This window comes from Micromys minutus, assembly GCF_963924665.1.
Source record: "Micromys minutus genome assembly, chromosome: X".
NCBI classification, from domain to species: Eukaryota; Metazoa; Chordata; class Mammalia; order Rodentia; family Muridae; genus Micromys; species Micromys minutus.
The window spans coordinates 29562790-29579362 of NC_137970.1; the positions used below are offsets into that span (position 1 = coordinate 29562790).

Here is a 16573-nt window from a genome sequence, read left to right on the forward strand (position 1 = left end):
CTTGTACACAGCTCTCTTCAAGGCTGCATAACTCAGCACACAGGTACTGTTCTGGCTCCCAACATGGGCCCCCAGAAGCATCTCCCTTGTCCCCAGGTCTCGCCGCACATCTATGGGCCATATCTGTCCCCCCATTCTCTTCTTCCTTTTCATAACATTGGTGCCGAAACCCGGGATGTCATCTTCTAACATCATTGGTGCTCCATGTCTTTTCCTTACAGTGAGGAACAATGTTTTGGACTGAAAATGCATTACGTGTATATGTGCATGCATAGGATTGCAAGTACCCTAGCAGGCCTATAGAGGTTAGAGGACAACTTGAAAAAAATCTGTTCTTTCCTTACACCATTTGGGTCTGGGGGATCTAACTCATATTGTTAGGCTTAGGGGCAAACCACTTTGACCCACTGAGCCATCTTGTCTGCCACTAGGTATATTTTAACATAATATTTAAAATAATTTTATCTATAATTAAGAGACCTTTTACTATTTTGTGCCCCCCCCCCATCCAAAGTACTTGGCTCCTGTCCCTGGGATAGGGCCAGAAGGTTTCAGCGTCCATGAGTGTAGATGGCTGCTGTGGGCTTGTTTGTATAATAGTATATACCAAGGACCGTCCTCTCCATTAATGTTTGAATGACTCCATAATAATCAGAGACACCATGAGGCTAGGAGGCAAAGGTGTGGCTAATGTCTCAGCAAAATGATAAATGCTGGGACCTTCAGGACTGCCCTTAAAGCTATGGAAAAAAACCTCTAAAGACACAGGTTCAAAAAGATGTAATTTCCCAAAAATAAATAGGTATGCAATATGAGTTATTAGGGGCTTCACAAATCTAAATGAACAAAAGCAGCTCCCTGTAAACCAAACTGTCAGATAGATACTAAGAAAGGATATAAAGAGATTTAGGGAGTGGTTATCCCAGGAGATCCCACCCAGCTAAATTTTTTTTGTTTGTTTGTTTACAAAGGCAGACAATTACTGAAATCAGGCTTGGCCTGGGGTAGAGCAAGGTTAAGCCCGGGTGTGGAAGAAATGGTAATTTCAGGACAGGGTTCCACCCAGCTAGTTTACATTCTGTGCTTAACAGAGGCAGGCAGATCTCTGAGTTCTTTTGCAATATTTTTTAAAAAAGTGCTTGCTGTCTCCTAAGAACCAAGGTGCTGAAATTATGAGATGCTAATTCACAGGATAATCAAAAAGGAACCAGGAATAAATAACTGGGTTGATAAGTAAAATAAAATTTAAAAATCAGGCTTACTATCCAGAGAATTCTTTTTTTCCAGAATAAAAGAAAGAACTGCTTGGAGAACTGGGACAAGCAGAATACAGAGAGCTGTCTGGAGAGCTCCAGAGAGCAGAACTCAGGGAGAAAAATCTGGAAAGAAGTCTTGAGCAGGGCAACGCTTGGACCCATGATTTGACTTTGAGTCGCCAGCCCCTTCTATCGAGGCTCTAGCATTTATATATCTTCTAACAAATCCTTCAAATTCCAAACATTACACTCAAAAATACTATCTGCGGCAGGAAAACCACACCCCTGCTAGAGCATGATGCAAATCATAGTCAGCCGCTTTGAAATGGCCTCATATCCCTACACTTGGGACTAAAATTAAAAAAAAAAAAAAAAAACTTGTATTTCTGTGTTCTTCAAGAAACCAAAATTCTCACTACATACCAGCTTTTGTAAAATTTAGTACATAAATTTCAAGTGAGTCAGAGTATATCACTGAAAATATAAATTTAGAGGGCCCAGAGAGATGATTCAGCAATTAAGAGAACTGGTTGTTTTCCCAGAGGACCCAGGTTCAATTCCCAGCACATGCTGTCACTACAGAAGATTGACATCGTCTTCTGGCCTCCTCAGGGACCAGACACACATTTAGTGCACAGACATACATGTAAACAAAACATTCCTATGCATTAAAAATAAATTAGGAGTTTTTGTTGATTATTTGTGTCTGAGAGACTGAGACAGAGCTGTTGCATGTACTGGCCTCTTACTTTACCTAACAGACCAGAGGCCTGCAATCTTCATTTTTTTTTCTCTTTTTGTGCTTATTTAGTTCCTCCCCTCTAGTTTTACAAACATGAGTCAGGAGCCACATGCTTCAGGCAGCTGCTTCATTCCAGATCCCATTACTCATCTTAGATGCCTCCAAATGTACAGGAACTGTGCCAGGTCACTTAACTTCTATCAAATGACTAATCACTCTCTTAGGAGATTTTAATATTTTTGCTACTCTCTCATCAGTCACTGTAGTAAGGAATTTACTGAGATGTCAATATTCAGTTTGGTGTTGTGTTAACTTATGTAACACATTCACACTTAAGGGAGATATTAGCTACCCTGTGGTTGACACATGAAGTCTCAGGTATCCATGGATTACTGGATACAGAGCCAGCAAGGTTCTACCAGAATAGAAACAATGTAGATCCCATTCATTATTTGATCTTTGCATTTGCAATACTGACATTTATGTCTTAAATTCCAGTTTTGCGTTCAATGGCCAGAGACACTGTGTACTGCCCCATGCTTTCAGTTATTTTCCCCAGACAGGGTGTTGGTAAGTAATCTTAGCTGGACTAAAACTCATGATTCTCCTCCTCTGTGTTAATAACATCTTTGGGGGTCTCGATTTGAGGTATCCAAAGGGATCTTCCAGGAGTCCACAATAGCCTTTGTTGGGAAAGACAGAAACACAAAGGATCATGAGACTCCTGAATATTATTTTTTGAGTTTTTCTTAAGAGAGAACAGGATATTTTTCCTTCACAAAATAGTCAAATGTGTCTATATTCACTTTTTACATGCCTTCTATGACCATTAATGGTAAAATCTTTATGTCATATTACTATTAACAGTCATATTTAAACATAAGTGAAAAGCTAGGCATAGGGCTGTGTACCTACAGAAGTCCATCTACTAGTGAGGTTAAGGCAGAATACTTACGCTTAGGATTTTCAGACTAGCCTAGGCTGCATAGTGATATTCTGAGTCCTACAATTCCTTAAGTTATTTAAAATATAAGCACAAATGACAAGGGCAATATGGCAAAACTAAACTTGGTGAAATATTTAAAAGAACAGCTAATTCAAGTTTCACATTTTAACACAAACAGGGAACACAATTTTCACTTGTTATTACAGCAATCTGATGTATTTAAACTATTCATCTGCACACCCCTAGCTTGGTCCTGAGAAACTTGGTTTAGAGTACTTATGATAGCTCTCAGCTCACAAGAAGGATGATGTTGATCGTGTCAGCTCTGGTTCTTTCACTGTGAAGATGAGACACAAGACTAGATGCTATTTTGGATCCTTATAAGGCCATAAAGAGCTTAGACCCAGGCAAGGTGGTATATGCCTTTAATCCTAAGAAACAGGAGCAAGCAGATCTCTGAGTTCAAGGCCAGCCTGGGACAGAGCAAGTTCCAAGTAAAGAACAGTTTAGGTCCAGGTGTGGTGGTATACACCTTTAATCTGGGCCATACCTTCTGCTTGATGCTTACTAAGGACAATAGAAGAGGAAAGGCTTCATTCTTCTTTGCCTGCTTGTACTTACTTGCCAGAACATCTATCAGAACCCACTTCTTCAGGATTACAGTTCATACAGAAGAACAGCTGGAACACCCAGCCTTGTGGGACTGAGCACCTACTAGATTCTTGGACTTCCTATTCACAGCTGCCCATTGTTGGGTTAGTTGGACTACAGACTGTAAGTCATTTCAACAATTTTTCCTTAATATATACATTCCATAAGTTCTGCGACTTTAGAACTTTCACTAATACAGGATCCCAACTCCATCATTTGAACTTGAGAATTAGAAACAGGCTAGGCAGTGGTGACAGACACCTTTAATCTCAGCACTTGGAGGCAGAAGCAGGCATATCTCTAAATTCAAGGCCAGCCTGGTCTGAAGCGAGTTCCAGGATAGCCAGGACTACACAGAGAAACCCTGTCTGAAAAACTAAACAAACAAAAGAACTTCGAACATTCTGCTATGCCCACAAAGTCTGGTTCTCACAACTGTGCACCAAGTACTTTCATCATTGAACCATTTCTTCAGCTCATGGTATGACCCTTGACAGGCCAAAAGGGGGGAGGGAGCATGGCTCAGGAGGCAGAGCTGAGATGTTTCACTCATCTCATTCATTAGAAAATGTTCTCCATCAAAGGTAGGATGAGAAAACAGAAGGAATCTAAGGTGCTTTCTAGACTACTCTTGCTATGCGTATTTATTTACCATAACCAGTTTATGCAGTACTAGGATTGAACCCATGGCTTTGTGTGTGCTGGGCAAGAACCCTACCAACTGAGCCACATCTCCAGCCCCATACCATTCTCTATCCTTGTTTCAATCATTTCTTTTCTTCTACCTTCTTGGGTATTCCTTGCTGTTGTTTTCTCAATCTTGGCTTTATTAAGTTTTGCCTGCTTTTCTATCATACATATTTAAGGATTTAAACTTTTCTAATATTTACTTATGGCTCAAACTCCACTTTAACTGAACCTGATACATTTTTATTCAGTGCTATCTCATAATTTCCATTATAGTTTCATTTTCAGTCAAGAATGGTGGGGGGGGGGCATGCCTGTAATCCCAGCACTTAGGAGGCAGAGACAGGAGGATCAGGAGTTCAAGGTTATTTTCAACTACTGTACTGGCTGATTTTGTGTCATCTTGACACAATCTAGAGTAATCAGAGAGGAAATGCCTCTTTGAGTCCCAGGCACAAGGCATTTTCTGCATTAGAGATTGATGAGTGAGGGCCCAGCCCATTGTGGGTGGTGCCATGCATGGACCTGGGTTCTACAAGGGAAGCAGGCTGAAAAAGCCTTGAGGAGCAAGCCAGTAAGCAACACTCCTCCATTGCTTCTGCATCAGCTCCTTTCCTGCTTGAGGTTCTGTCCAGACTATCTCCAATAATGAGCAGTAATACAGAAGTGTGAGCTAATGTGTTTATAAAATAGATAAAGAGGGGGGTATGTTCTATGGATGTAGGTATGGGAAAAGGGGGTGTTCTATATATGTAGGTATAGGAAAAGGGGGTGCCTCCTCGGGCTCATGCTGAGGCATCCCTTCCCCCTGAGAGACCAGCCACACAATGGTATAGTATAGAGTTTATTCAGGGCATGGGGAGGGGAGTTGAGAGGGTAGTTGAGGCAGAGAAAGGCAGAGAGAGAGAGAGACAGAGACAGAGACACAGAGAGAGAAAGAGACAGAGAGAGAAAGAGACAGAGAGACAGAGAGAGACAGAGAGAGAAGTAGAGGCAGGTCATGAGCAGGTGGAGAGAGGGGGAATGGAATGGGGAGAGAAAGGAGAAGGGAATGGGGGAGAGAGCAGAAGCAAGAAGAGAAGAGCAAGAGAGTGAGGAGGGGGCTAGTAGCCCCTTTTATAGTGAGTCAGGCATATGTGGCTGTTGCCAGGTAACTATGGGGTGGAACTTAAACAAAATGCTAACAGGAGCTAAATAGACAATTTTCTCCCCAACTTGCTTTTTGGTCATGGTGTTTTGCTGATGCAATAAAAACCCTAAGACAAATACATAAAAGTTTGAGACCAGCATGAAATCCAATCTCAAAAAAACAAACAAACAAACAAACAAACAAAAAACAAAATAAATACCAACACAGACAAAAATTTTTCCTTTTCTACTCATGACATTTGGAAATGACCTGGTTAAGTTTCAGAACATATCTTGGGTTATGGAAGGAGGGGGTCTCTTTAGCAACTGTTATTGTTATCTTTCTTAATTTTGACCAAAAATATATTATGCATATAGCTGACTCTTCAGTCTTTTAAGTGATTTCCTTACATTGCAATTTTCACCATTTTATGAAAGATATACCTTTTAAAGCTGAAAAACATGCTTTTCAGTTGAAAATGGAGTTCTAGTAATTGAGATTGCTCTTTTATCAAGTTCAAATTTTCTGTAATCTATGTCCCTGGTTGATTTGTTTCTAACTGTTTAGTATTGAGGATCTGTGAACTGCTCCTACAACTGGGCTAAACTCCACCTTATACAGTTTAAAGCTATATTGTTAGTATCCTGTGGTTTTAAACTTACTATACTCTTCTGTAAATTTTCTTTTGGTTATCTAGTAACTATATTATTAATCCGTAGTAACATATCTTTGAAAGAATTATGAAATCTGCTCTTTTTGATATTAACTTAACAACTTTTTTTTACATATGTTTAGTAAATTAGCTGCCCCACCACATTAACTTCAACCTTTCAGCATTGTTTCAGATTTTGTTTATAAACTACATGTACCTTTGAAAACATTTTTTAAAATTGCCATTATCTGCTAGCTTTAAAGATTCATATGGAGCTGTGAGCTTTTCTAACCAGCCTCTTTGTTGCCAGAATAAGGACTCTGAGACTTATTTATAAATAAATGCCTAGGCCATAAGCTTTGGCTTATTCCCTAATTGGCTGGTAACTTATATAACCCATTTATTCTAGTCTATGTCTGCCACATGGCTAGTTACTTTCCTCAGTTTCATTAATCTATCTTCAAGTCCAGGGCCAAATCTTCCATGTCGGGCTATTTCCCAGAGTTCCTCTCCCTGCTGGATGACCCACCTTCTAATCCTGCCCCAGTTTATTGGCCATTTTATTGACAGATGATACTTGCACACAGTGCACAGGAAATTATCCCTATATTTACACTCATTGAACGTACTAACATTTAGACCTCCTTGTTGTTTCTATCATCCCTTATAATGTTTACCATGCTTTTGTCTTATTTCCTGGCTGCCCAAGCACTCTTCCATTTTTCTCTTTGAGTGACTAGATTTTCTTTATTCCTGTTATCTGGGAGGGGTATACAAGAAGGACTGAAGGAAGAAAACTTAAAATCTCTAAAAAAAAAAATCAAAAAGGTATAAGGTAGGCAAACAGACACAAAGGCTTACATTCCATTCATATTATTATTTGCATATAGGTTCATGAGTATATCATGAGTATATGTGTGTGTGTGTGTGTGTGTGTGTGTGTGTGTGTGCATTTACACATGAGCCGGTGCAAGTGGAGGACAGAGGTCAACTCTAGGCATCTTTCCAGTGATTACCTTGATTTTTAAAACAAGATCTTTCACTGGGACCTGAAGCTCATTGATTTGCCTAGCAAGCCTCCATAATCTTCCTATTGCCCCCTTTCCATTATTGGGGTTATAAGTATATATCACTACAACTGGCTTTACACCAGTGCTAACAACTGAACTGGGGCTCTTGTGATTGCAAAGTAAGCACCTTACCAACTGTGCTATGCTCTAGGCCCTTCATTTACATTATCTTAATGGTAATTCTTAAGCTTTTGATTTAAAGGACATGACAATTCCTTCACCCTTTCTTCTAAAGCAATAAAGGACTCAGAATGCTTTAACACCAGTCATTTTAAATTCTACTGTTACTAATCACAATGTAGTTCTTGCCCTAGTATCTTTTCTTAATTATCATACTCAATAATTTCTAACTATAGAGAAACCAAAGTTGATTATTATTTTCCGGTTCATATTCTCTTACCACTATTTCATATTTCACACATATTAAATAGCCTTCAAACAGACCCTTTACTGAAGAAATATTTTTTTAAAAAAATCAACATTTTTTAATCTAGGCTAAGAAAATCTAGAAATTTTCTAAATATCAATACATTTCTGAAAACACTCCTCAGAATGTACAAATCATAAAATGAAAACTTGGTAATGACATAGGTCTTTCCTTTTTTGTCTTAAAAATTCAAATAATGTATAGTAGCCAAGTATTGTATATTTGGCAAATGACAAAGAAAAAGTTCTTCTCTTACAGATACAGAAACAGATTAGTGGACATACTAGACAATGGGAATAAACTACTGATTTAAAAGGAAGAATCATCAGCTTGACATTCTTAGGAAATGACGTCTAACCTCTGAAACCAATATAAACTGATGTCAATTTAAAAATCAAATAGAGTTCAGAGCTTACAAGAACTGACTTGAAAAATGTGTCAGAAACATGCGTTTACCTACAGAATATGGCACGATATAGCAGAAACAGCAGAAACCTAGTTCATTTATTTTTTTTTATTATGATAAAAGAAAAACACTGAGCACAAGCAACCTACCTAATATCCCTCAGAAAAGATGACAAGGCCCTAAGCAAGTTAGGCTCTATGACTGAATAGTTGTTGCAGCAGGACAGGTGAGGGGAGCGCTCGATGAGGAGGCATGCAATTTTCTATTTGCAGATTCCCAGACTTTCCCAGTAGGACTACATAGAGTATTCTTGTCATCCAGAGGAAAAGAGAGAAAATATGAGGACCTTTCCCCTGACTACCCCCAAAATAAATACAACTAAAAGGTTAGACAACTGCTCTTTAATCATTAAAATGTTGGGGAGGAAAGTCCAACCCTACAGCTTTGGTGACTGTTCTGTTCCTGAGCAAAGGCACGCCTGGACCAATAGCTGTGCCATTACGGTGGCACAGAACCCATAGGAAGTATTTTTCAACAAGGATTGAAGAATACTATAATGAGCCTGAGACATTGCTTGATGGCTAGGAAGGAAGCACCAAAGTCTCTGTACTTAGGATCTGACTACATCAATGGAACACATAATTATGTCCAAAGACCAGAAAACAATTAGCAGTATCAAGCCTTCCAGGAATAGGAGCATCCTGGGCCAGAATGGTCACGAAAGACTAAGTAACAACATGTGGTCTATATCAAAAGCACCCACTGCATACTGATTGTACATAATGTGCCCAAGGAGTATAGTAGACATTTGTTTCTTAAAATAATAATTCGATTGCCATTCTACAGATAAAGATGTTAACAGAAAGCTCTGGGCATGATGGTATACAACTTTAATCCCAACGCTTATGAGGCAAGAGCAGGTAGGTATCTGTCAGTTTGAGGCCAGCTAGGTCTACATAGTGGGCTCTAGGCCAGCAAGAACTATACAGTAAGACCCTGTCCAGAAAAATAAGATGGATAAACAAATGTTACACATGTTGCTCAAGGCAGAATTGGGTATTCAAACCCTGGTATGACACACACACACACACACACACACACACACACACACACACACATTTTATCAGTCCTCTTCACTGCACTATCATAGTAGGTAATAGAAATGTTTTCAGCTGGGAGTCCTAACATGTTTTATAGCTGTAATTACATTCTAATAAAAGCAAAGGGGAACCTACCTATCTGCTTAGTCCCTCTTCAACTCTCAACTGGAATGCTCTTTCTGCAGAACTCCTTCCTTGCCATATATGGCTTGGTAGTGGGGGTGAGGGGTGCAGGACGGGGTGTCTTCCTCAAATAAACACTACAGTCTTTTATGAGCAATCCTCAAAGCCATTAAGATGTGGAAATGCTTCTTTTACGTTTGCAGAAATTTCTTTTGGTGGCAAAGATAAGCTGGTCTAATGTAAAACTCTTTTTGTAGTCTTTACTTATTGCTCACTATGAATATTCATATTCCAATACAGAAATAATAGTGGTTGTAACTAAGGGATACTGCCTGGACTACTGTTGCTATCAAAGTACGCATATATAGTATGCATATGATTTTTAAAATCCAGACATTTCTGGCTTACAAGCCACATTTGACCCCAAAGTGTTTCAAACAAGAAACATTGGACTTTATTCATGTCTTTTCCAGTGCTGGCAATCCAATCCAAGGGCATTGAGAATTCCAGGTAAACTACCACTAAGCCACACCACCAGATACATAATAAATTCTTCCTGAGTCAGGAGCCAAGCTTGAAAAGATTAGCTAAGAAGTAAAAAAAAAAATGGTTAATGGTTTGGAAATGACCATGGGTCAGTCAAGCCTCAAACCACCAACTGCTACTTCCTTCTCTGACTCTGAAAGCCCTAAAAATAGCTGCTGTTGATTGAAGACAAGCAATATAGCTGATGTCTTTGCTCTGAACAAAAATAGCTCAGTGGTCTTACACTGGGGAGTCACACATAACTTTTGCCAAGCAAGGAACATAGCAGGCATATTCATTCCAGAGATTTTAGGCAGTTTCACAGGGCCCCTTGATGCTGATGCTATGTGCCCATAGTTTTGTTGACCCTAAAGTAGCAACTAGAGTGTGTCCTGGGGTCCTCACAGGTGGATTTCTAACAAGGGAGGGGCAGTAACAGTGGTCTGCACTCGAGTTCCATGAAAGCCTCGGGAGTAGAGTTCAATGTTCTCATTCAGTGTGCTCTGTTCAACCTAACATACTTCTTTCACCCAAGAGGCAGTCAGGAAGAAAACTGAGCGTTCTTATGGGGGGAAAAGGGAGGAGGAGAAAGAGGAGGGAAAAAATGTCCAAGAATTCTGCAATGCAGTCGCTGCAGCTGTTCAAAAAAGCAGAAAGCCTGAGTTGGGAGTAAAGTGAACAGGCTAGCAAGGACTGGATTGAACTAGGAAATCTTAACTAACTGCAAGCTCTCAGGTCTCACGAGTGGACAGAGGTCTGGGGGAGAATGAATCATATCAGAGGGCAGTTTAGAACGTTCACTGGACTGGTCTCTTCTGTTTACCTGGTAACACAGGATGGTTTGCTGCACCAGCCTCGCGTACCCGTCCAGGCGGACCCCAGAATTGCTCCTGCTCCGCATCTCGCCCACGCTCACGGGCCACGGAGCCGGCCCTGTCCGGTGGTGTCCACCGAAGTTGCCGCCAACAAGCTGGCCTGGTCCTCAAAAACACTCAGCTTCAATGAGTTCTTCAAATGGGGCCGAGCGGGAGGAGGTCAGGAGTTTTCAAAATGAGAGACCCAAAGTATGACTTGCAAGGCGAGCCATCCAGAGTTTCGCGCCGCGGGGCGGTGCGGGGAAGGAGACGGGGGTGGCGCTATCGCGGCCCTGCCTCTTCCAAGCCAGTAGCTGCCCTGAAGGTTTCTAGTCCCACCGCCACGCACGACAGACCCAGGACCGAGCACTAGGACAGAGAAAGGCCTTCTTGCTGTACCCCTTTGTTTTTGGAGGTGGCTCCGGGTTGCCTGGGAGCTCACCCAAGCCCTACCAGGCTCCGCCCCCCGCGTGGAGCGGAACTCTCCAAGTCTTTGCCTAAGGGGAGACGGTCCAACAAGGAAGGGGCGTGGGAGCAGCGGGGAGCTGGGTTCTGAACGGGAATTCAGTTTTTTTTCATTGAGTCTGCTCTTACCTCCACCTGCCTCCAACCGCAGCTGAGACTAAAGGGACGGTGTCTCTCGGTCACGGCCACCTGAGTGAGGAAGTCACCCCTCAGGCCGGCTCGCACCAAGAGGAACGCGTGCAGGCTCGCCTGGAAGGCGCGCGTTGGGGGGCGGTACCGATCTGCTTGCAGCTCCGCCCTGGGCCCGCCTCCGCCGTGAGTTGGTGCCCTCCTAGTCGCTGCCTGACCAGCAGAGAAAATGTGGCAGCCCGCGGGAGATGTGGAGAACTTGGATCTAAGCAGAGAACTTCCTGGGTCGGCAGTGACAAGGTCTCCTGAACCAGAAGGTCGCCCAACCCACCCGAGATTAGACAGAGGCTGGGCATCCTTCTGATGACCCGCTAACGTCATAGCCACGCCCTGTCCCGGGCCTCACCTGGGGACAGAATCCCCAAAGTGTAGCTCAGCACTGAAAGCCAAAAGGGAAGCCTGAATATTGTCTCTCCCACATACATTCCTGACACCCATGGCTCCTGGCCTTAGCTCCTGGGAGAATTGTGCAGTTAATTTATAGTATTATTTTTTGAAAATTAGCATCTGTTAAATTGTCAAGGTTGCTAACTACAGGCCGCATTCTTTGATCTAGTCTTTATTGTGCATCAAAATCTGGCCCACATATACATTTGACTGCGCAGCTGATCTAATGTCTTTGCTTCCACAAGCACTTAGCTATTCTTCACTTTGAGCCATTTCATTGTCTGAAACCTACCTTTGCCATAGAGACCAGGTCAGCCCACTCTTACTAGCTTTTCCCATTTCCTGGATTCCTATGGTAATTTCTTTAGTAAAGATGGGACGAGTCCGTTCAAACTGCACTTTATTCCATTTCTGCTTTGTATAGACATTCGTGTTTCTGTTTCAGTTGTTTGACCTTTATCTGTTGGGATACACCTCATACCTTGGAATGTGACAAGGTCAAGCACATTTAGTACAGACTTGACTCAGAATGGCACTTACTTAAGTCACAGCAATTTTCAACGCCATCTGGAAATAGTGTATTGTTTACCTTTTTAACTGAGGCATAGTTTTCTAACTGGACTATGAATTGCTTCGTGAAATAGCTTGGTGTCTCCCGCCATGCCTGGCACAGAGTTGATTGTACATGTGTTTAGGGCTCAATGTTGATTGAATGAAAATTAGTCCTGCTCATTTGAAACCTTTATGATTGGCCTTTTACTAAAGCACCTAACCTCCTATCAGCTCAGGTACTTTTTCCTCTGAGACAGTGTCTTGTCATGTAACCTAGGCTGGTCTCAACAATACTGTATATCCAGATTGTTCCTCAAAATCATGGCAACACTTCTTTCCTCAAAGTGTTGGGATTCTGAGTATGTGCCGCCACACCTAGCTCTCATACTGTTAAACATCCTTTTCAAGCCTTGCTCTAAGTATGTATTGTATGTTCTTATCATGCTTTTCTTAACTCTTTTGTTATTTGTTTTAATAATGGCACTTGAGTTATGAAGCGGGGCACAATGTACTTCCATGTAGGATTTGCTGTGGTCTAGGGAGTACAATTAAGCATTCAATTATTCTAACCGAATCCCTTTAGTAATGTTTATATGTGCCTTTACTGGAGTCTTCAGAGATTGTTTTTTTCTGTATATAAAAGCCGGCATCCTTACTTATTTTTATGGTGGCTTGTGTTCTCATTGGAAGCTTAACAATCTCTCTTAGAGGGCAGCATCTAAAATGGAGATTTCATGTCTTTTGACCCCAAAGTAAAGTACTCCATCTCTGAATACAGAGGGTCCATTTTAATCAACTAGCTCAAATCAACTAATCAACCAAATTAAACTGTTTCTATAAAAATTTAGTTTAGTTGACCTGGAATCATTTTATGCTTCTATTATAATAGTGTAAAAGAAGGTTGAATTTATCTCTGCTCCAGCTTCTTGCAGCTATATAAGATTTCGATCAAGGAGATAACACACCTGGGACTATAGGGGTTTCTTCACAGTGAAGAACATTATCTATTAACTACATTTTAAAGGCATATATTTTAAAGCCAGGAATGGCAATACACACTTGTAATCCCAGCTTTGTGGATACTGAACCAGGAAGGTCCTGTATTTGAGACAAGCCAGCCAAGGCTATAATGCTCTATGGGTATATAAGTAAACATTCTGTAAAAGATACTGTATGGCATTCTCAGATAATTAATAAAATATTTTAAAGGCTATCTGTTCCATATTCATATATATTTAATTTTTATTTGTTCTGATTTCTTGATTCTGGAAACTGAAATGAGAAATAAATGAATACATTCCTAAAAACTCATGACCCAATTTTGTTCCTTTTTAAAAAATATTCATTTTTATGTACATGAGTATTTTGCCTACATGTATTATGTGTACTGTGTTCTTGTCTGGTGCCTGCAGAAGTCAAAAGAGGTTGTCAGAATCCCCAGAATTGGAGTCATAGATGGTTGTGAGTTACTATGTGGATCCTGGAAACCAAACCCAGGTCCTCTGCAAGAGCAAGTGCTCTTCACCTCTGAGCCATCCCTCCAAGTCCCAATAGTATGTTTTTTTTATTTTACTCACTCAGCTTTTCCTGGTTTCTATCCCTCAGACTCCAAGAAGGAGATAAGATAGAGATAAACTGAATCATCTTTTATTGCTAGTATGAAGACCAAAGTCACACCAAACTAGTGTCCTAGGCAAGTATGCCATTCAGTAAGTTAACTATTAAAATACCCTTCAAATAATATACCTTCTTCTGAAGTGACTTTATTAGAAATAAGCCAGCTCCCTGAGTGAAGCAGTTTGCACTTTAAAAAGTAGGTTTATTTATTTCATGTGTATGAGTACACTGTAGCTGTCTTCAGACACACCAGAAGAAGGCATCGATTCTATTACAGATGGTTGTGAGCCACCATGTGGTTGCTGGGATTTGAACTCAGGACCTCTTGAAGAGCAGTCAGTGCTCTTAACTACTGAGCCACCTCTCCAGCCCAGTTTACAGCATTTCGTTAAAGGCACAGCTCATTAAATGCAGCAAAGTTCCTAGGAAGCATCACTGATTCCAGTGAATTCTGAGGGAATTTTCTCCAATGCATTGAGGAAGCACTCCAGATGTTGGGCACTGCTTTGACATCCCCTGAAGAATAGTAGCTCCTCCATCTCCCTTAAAAAGCATTCAATTTTTAAGACCAATTTTAAAACCAGAGGAGGCTACTTCTCAGGAACATTCTGTCTCTGTCTTGTTATGTTATTTCTCTGAATTTACAAATCAACAAATAACCAAGGGGATTTAGCTTAAGGAGCAGATATGGAACATGGTGGGAACTGAAGGACATTTGACTTTGTGCTTTCTAGATGTACTATGGTATGTGCATTATTTTGGGGGGGTTGATTTCCAAGGTCCCATCACTCCCCCCTTACCTTCACCCTCAAATCAAAAGTGTCTCATAGTTTTCCCAATCAATGGCTTTTTTTTCTTGTGAGAGCTGAGGAGCCTGGGAAGAAAGATTGATCAGCCAGTTCTCATCTGGAGGAAGGATGCTTTCTCCAGTTGTGGCTTCCACATGCTAGCTAGCAAGTGGTAGATAGTTAGGACCTAAGTAAAGGATTTTGAAATGTTCCTAATAAACATACTGTGCTTGAGACACCACCCAAGTGGGTATAGGTGAGAAACAGTTTAGACTCTCTAGGACTAGGAACAATCAGAGTTCCATATATTATTATTACCTGCAAAGCCTCTTGGATCTCGTTTTCCCTTCCCAGAAATCCTACTGCTGGAGACTCAGTAGCAGACATTTGGACGGGATCTGAACTGAGTTTCGGACATTTCCTACAGGTCAATGGCAACACATGTTAAAGGGTAGTTCTTGAAACAATAAGATAAGATAAAAAATAGCCCTTGGAAACCCCTCTCACAAAGCAGGACAAGCTATTTTCTAATTCCACAGTTCAAATCTTCAGAAGATATATTCTCCCATTCCATGGCACGCTGTGGGCGGTGGGGAGTGGGGGTTGGGGAAAGAGAATGCAAACCAAACTTAAAGGACTTAACTGCAAATTTATTGATTTTAACATTTTTGTCAATTGTAACACATAAATACAAAATAATTAAATAATCTGGAGAAGAAATTTTGCAAAGACAAATGAGCACACAGAAACAGATGCTACTACTGTGGTTAGTCTGGGATACAACATTTACTTGAAATATATGCAAGGGAGCCTTAGTGAAAGACCTAACTAAAGGATTTTGAAATGTTCCTAATAAACATACTTGTGCTTGAGACACCACTCAAGTGGGTGTAGGTGAGAAATAGGATAGACCCTGTAGGACTAGGAACAATCAGAGTTGGATATATATTATTACCTACAAAGAACAACATCATAGGATAGTTCACTCTTCCCTGTAGCTGCTCCCCCTTGTCACTATGCACTCTTCAAGATTTGACATGTTTTTAAAAATACAAATAAGCAAGACCAGAAAGTAGCAGTTGCAACAATAATGTACCATGCAGTTGTCTTTACAAGACCTAATTCGTTTGCCATATATACACTCTGGAAAAGCAATCCGACTCTGATACCCTTTAGGAAGGCTCTGGATATTTGAGAAGTGGCAGTGTATATCTTTTCCACATTCACAATCTTCCCGACATGGTTTAGGTTGCAGTTTTATCCTCTAACAACCATGGTGTAGATTCTACAATATGATAATTGAGGATAAAGTCTAGTCATAGGTATCACTATTTAATGTCAAATATAGTCTTACAAGTCAATCCCTGCATAAAGACCCTGCATAAGGTACTCAAGAGGATCATCAGGGCTAAAATGTGGCCCCACTGCTTCCTAAACTATAAGCTCAAAAGGCTGTGTCTACCCAGTAGGGGCCCCTGCTCTTGATTGCCCAAAGGCACTTTCTGAGCTAATTGTGGCACTGTCTATTTATAATTGTTCAGTCTGCCTTTCTCATTATTTCTTGATTTCAGTGAAGTTTCTGAATTTCACATCCTATACGATCTCCTAAAGGAGGTTTAGAAGTCACTGGTAAGTTATCACATTAAAGAAGATGACAGAACCATGATTCCACAAAAGAATAAATTTACACAGTAGAAAATAAATATAAAAAAGGCAGAGATAAGACTTTTGACATGTGGGTCACTAGACTTTAGCTTATGTACAACAAAGGCACAACTAAACTCACCAACAGACGGAAGGAAACATCTTTTATTTTTTTTTTGTTTTGTTTTTAAGTATGTTATCGAGGATAACAGCCTCTTTAAAATGTGACGGGAAACAAACTTTCATCTTTTTCTTGGATCTTTTCTGTGGTTTTAACACCAATCTCCTCACAAATGAGAGAGAAGAAGCCAAATTGCAAATGTCTAGAAACCATAGTCTCATGACGTGGTTTCTTCTTCCAAT

General features: G+C 40.7%; 1 protein-coding gene across 1 annotated transcript in view; it reads right to left on the reverse strand.

The window, feature by feature from the left end:
- Positions 1-10808, reverse strand: part of PHKA2 (phosphorylase kinase regulatory subunit alpha 2) — a gene marked incomplete at its 3' end in the record, with an annotated part of 76003 nt that extends 65195 nt beyond the window's left edge. The window contains exon 1 of the mRNA XM_080909601.1: positions 10538-10808. Within this exon, the coding sequence (XP_080765727.1) occupies positions 10538-10615 (78 nt within the window). The 5' untranslated portion in view covers positions 10616-10808. The remainder of the gene's footprint in view (positions 1-10537) is intronic.
- Between the last annotated feature and the right edge of the window lie 5765 nt (positions 10809-16573).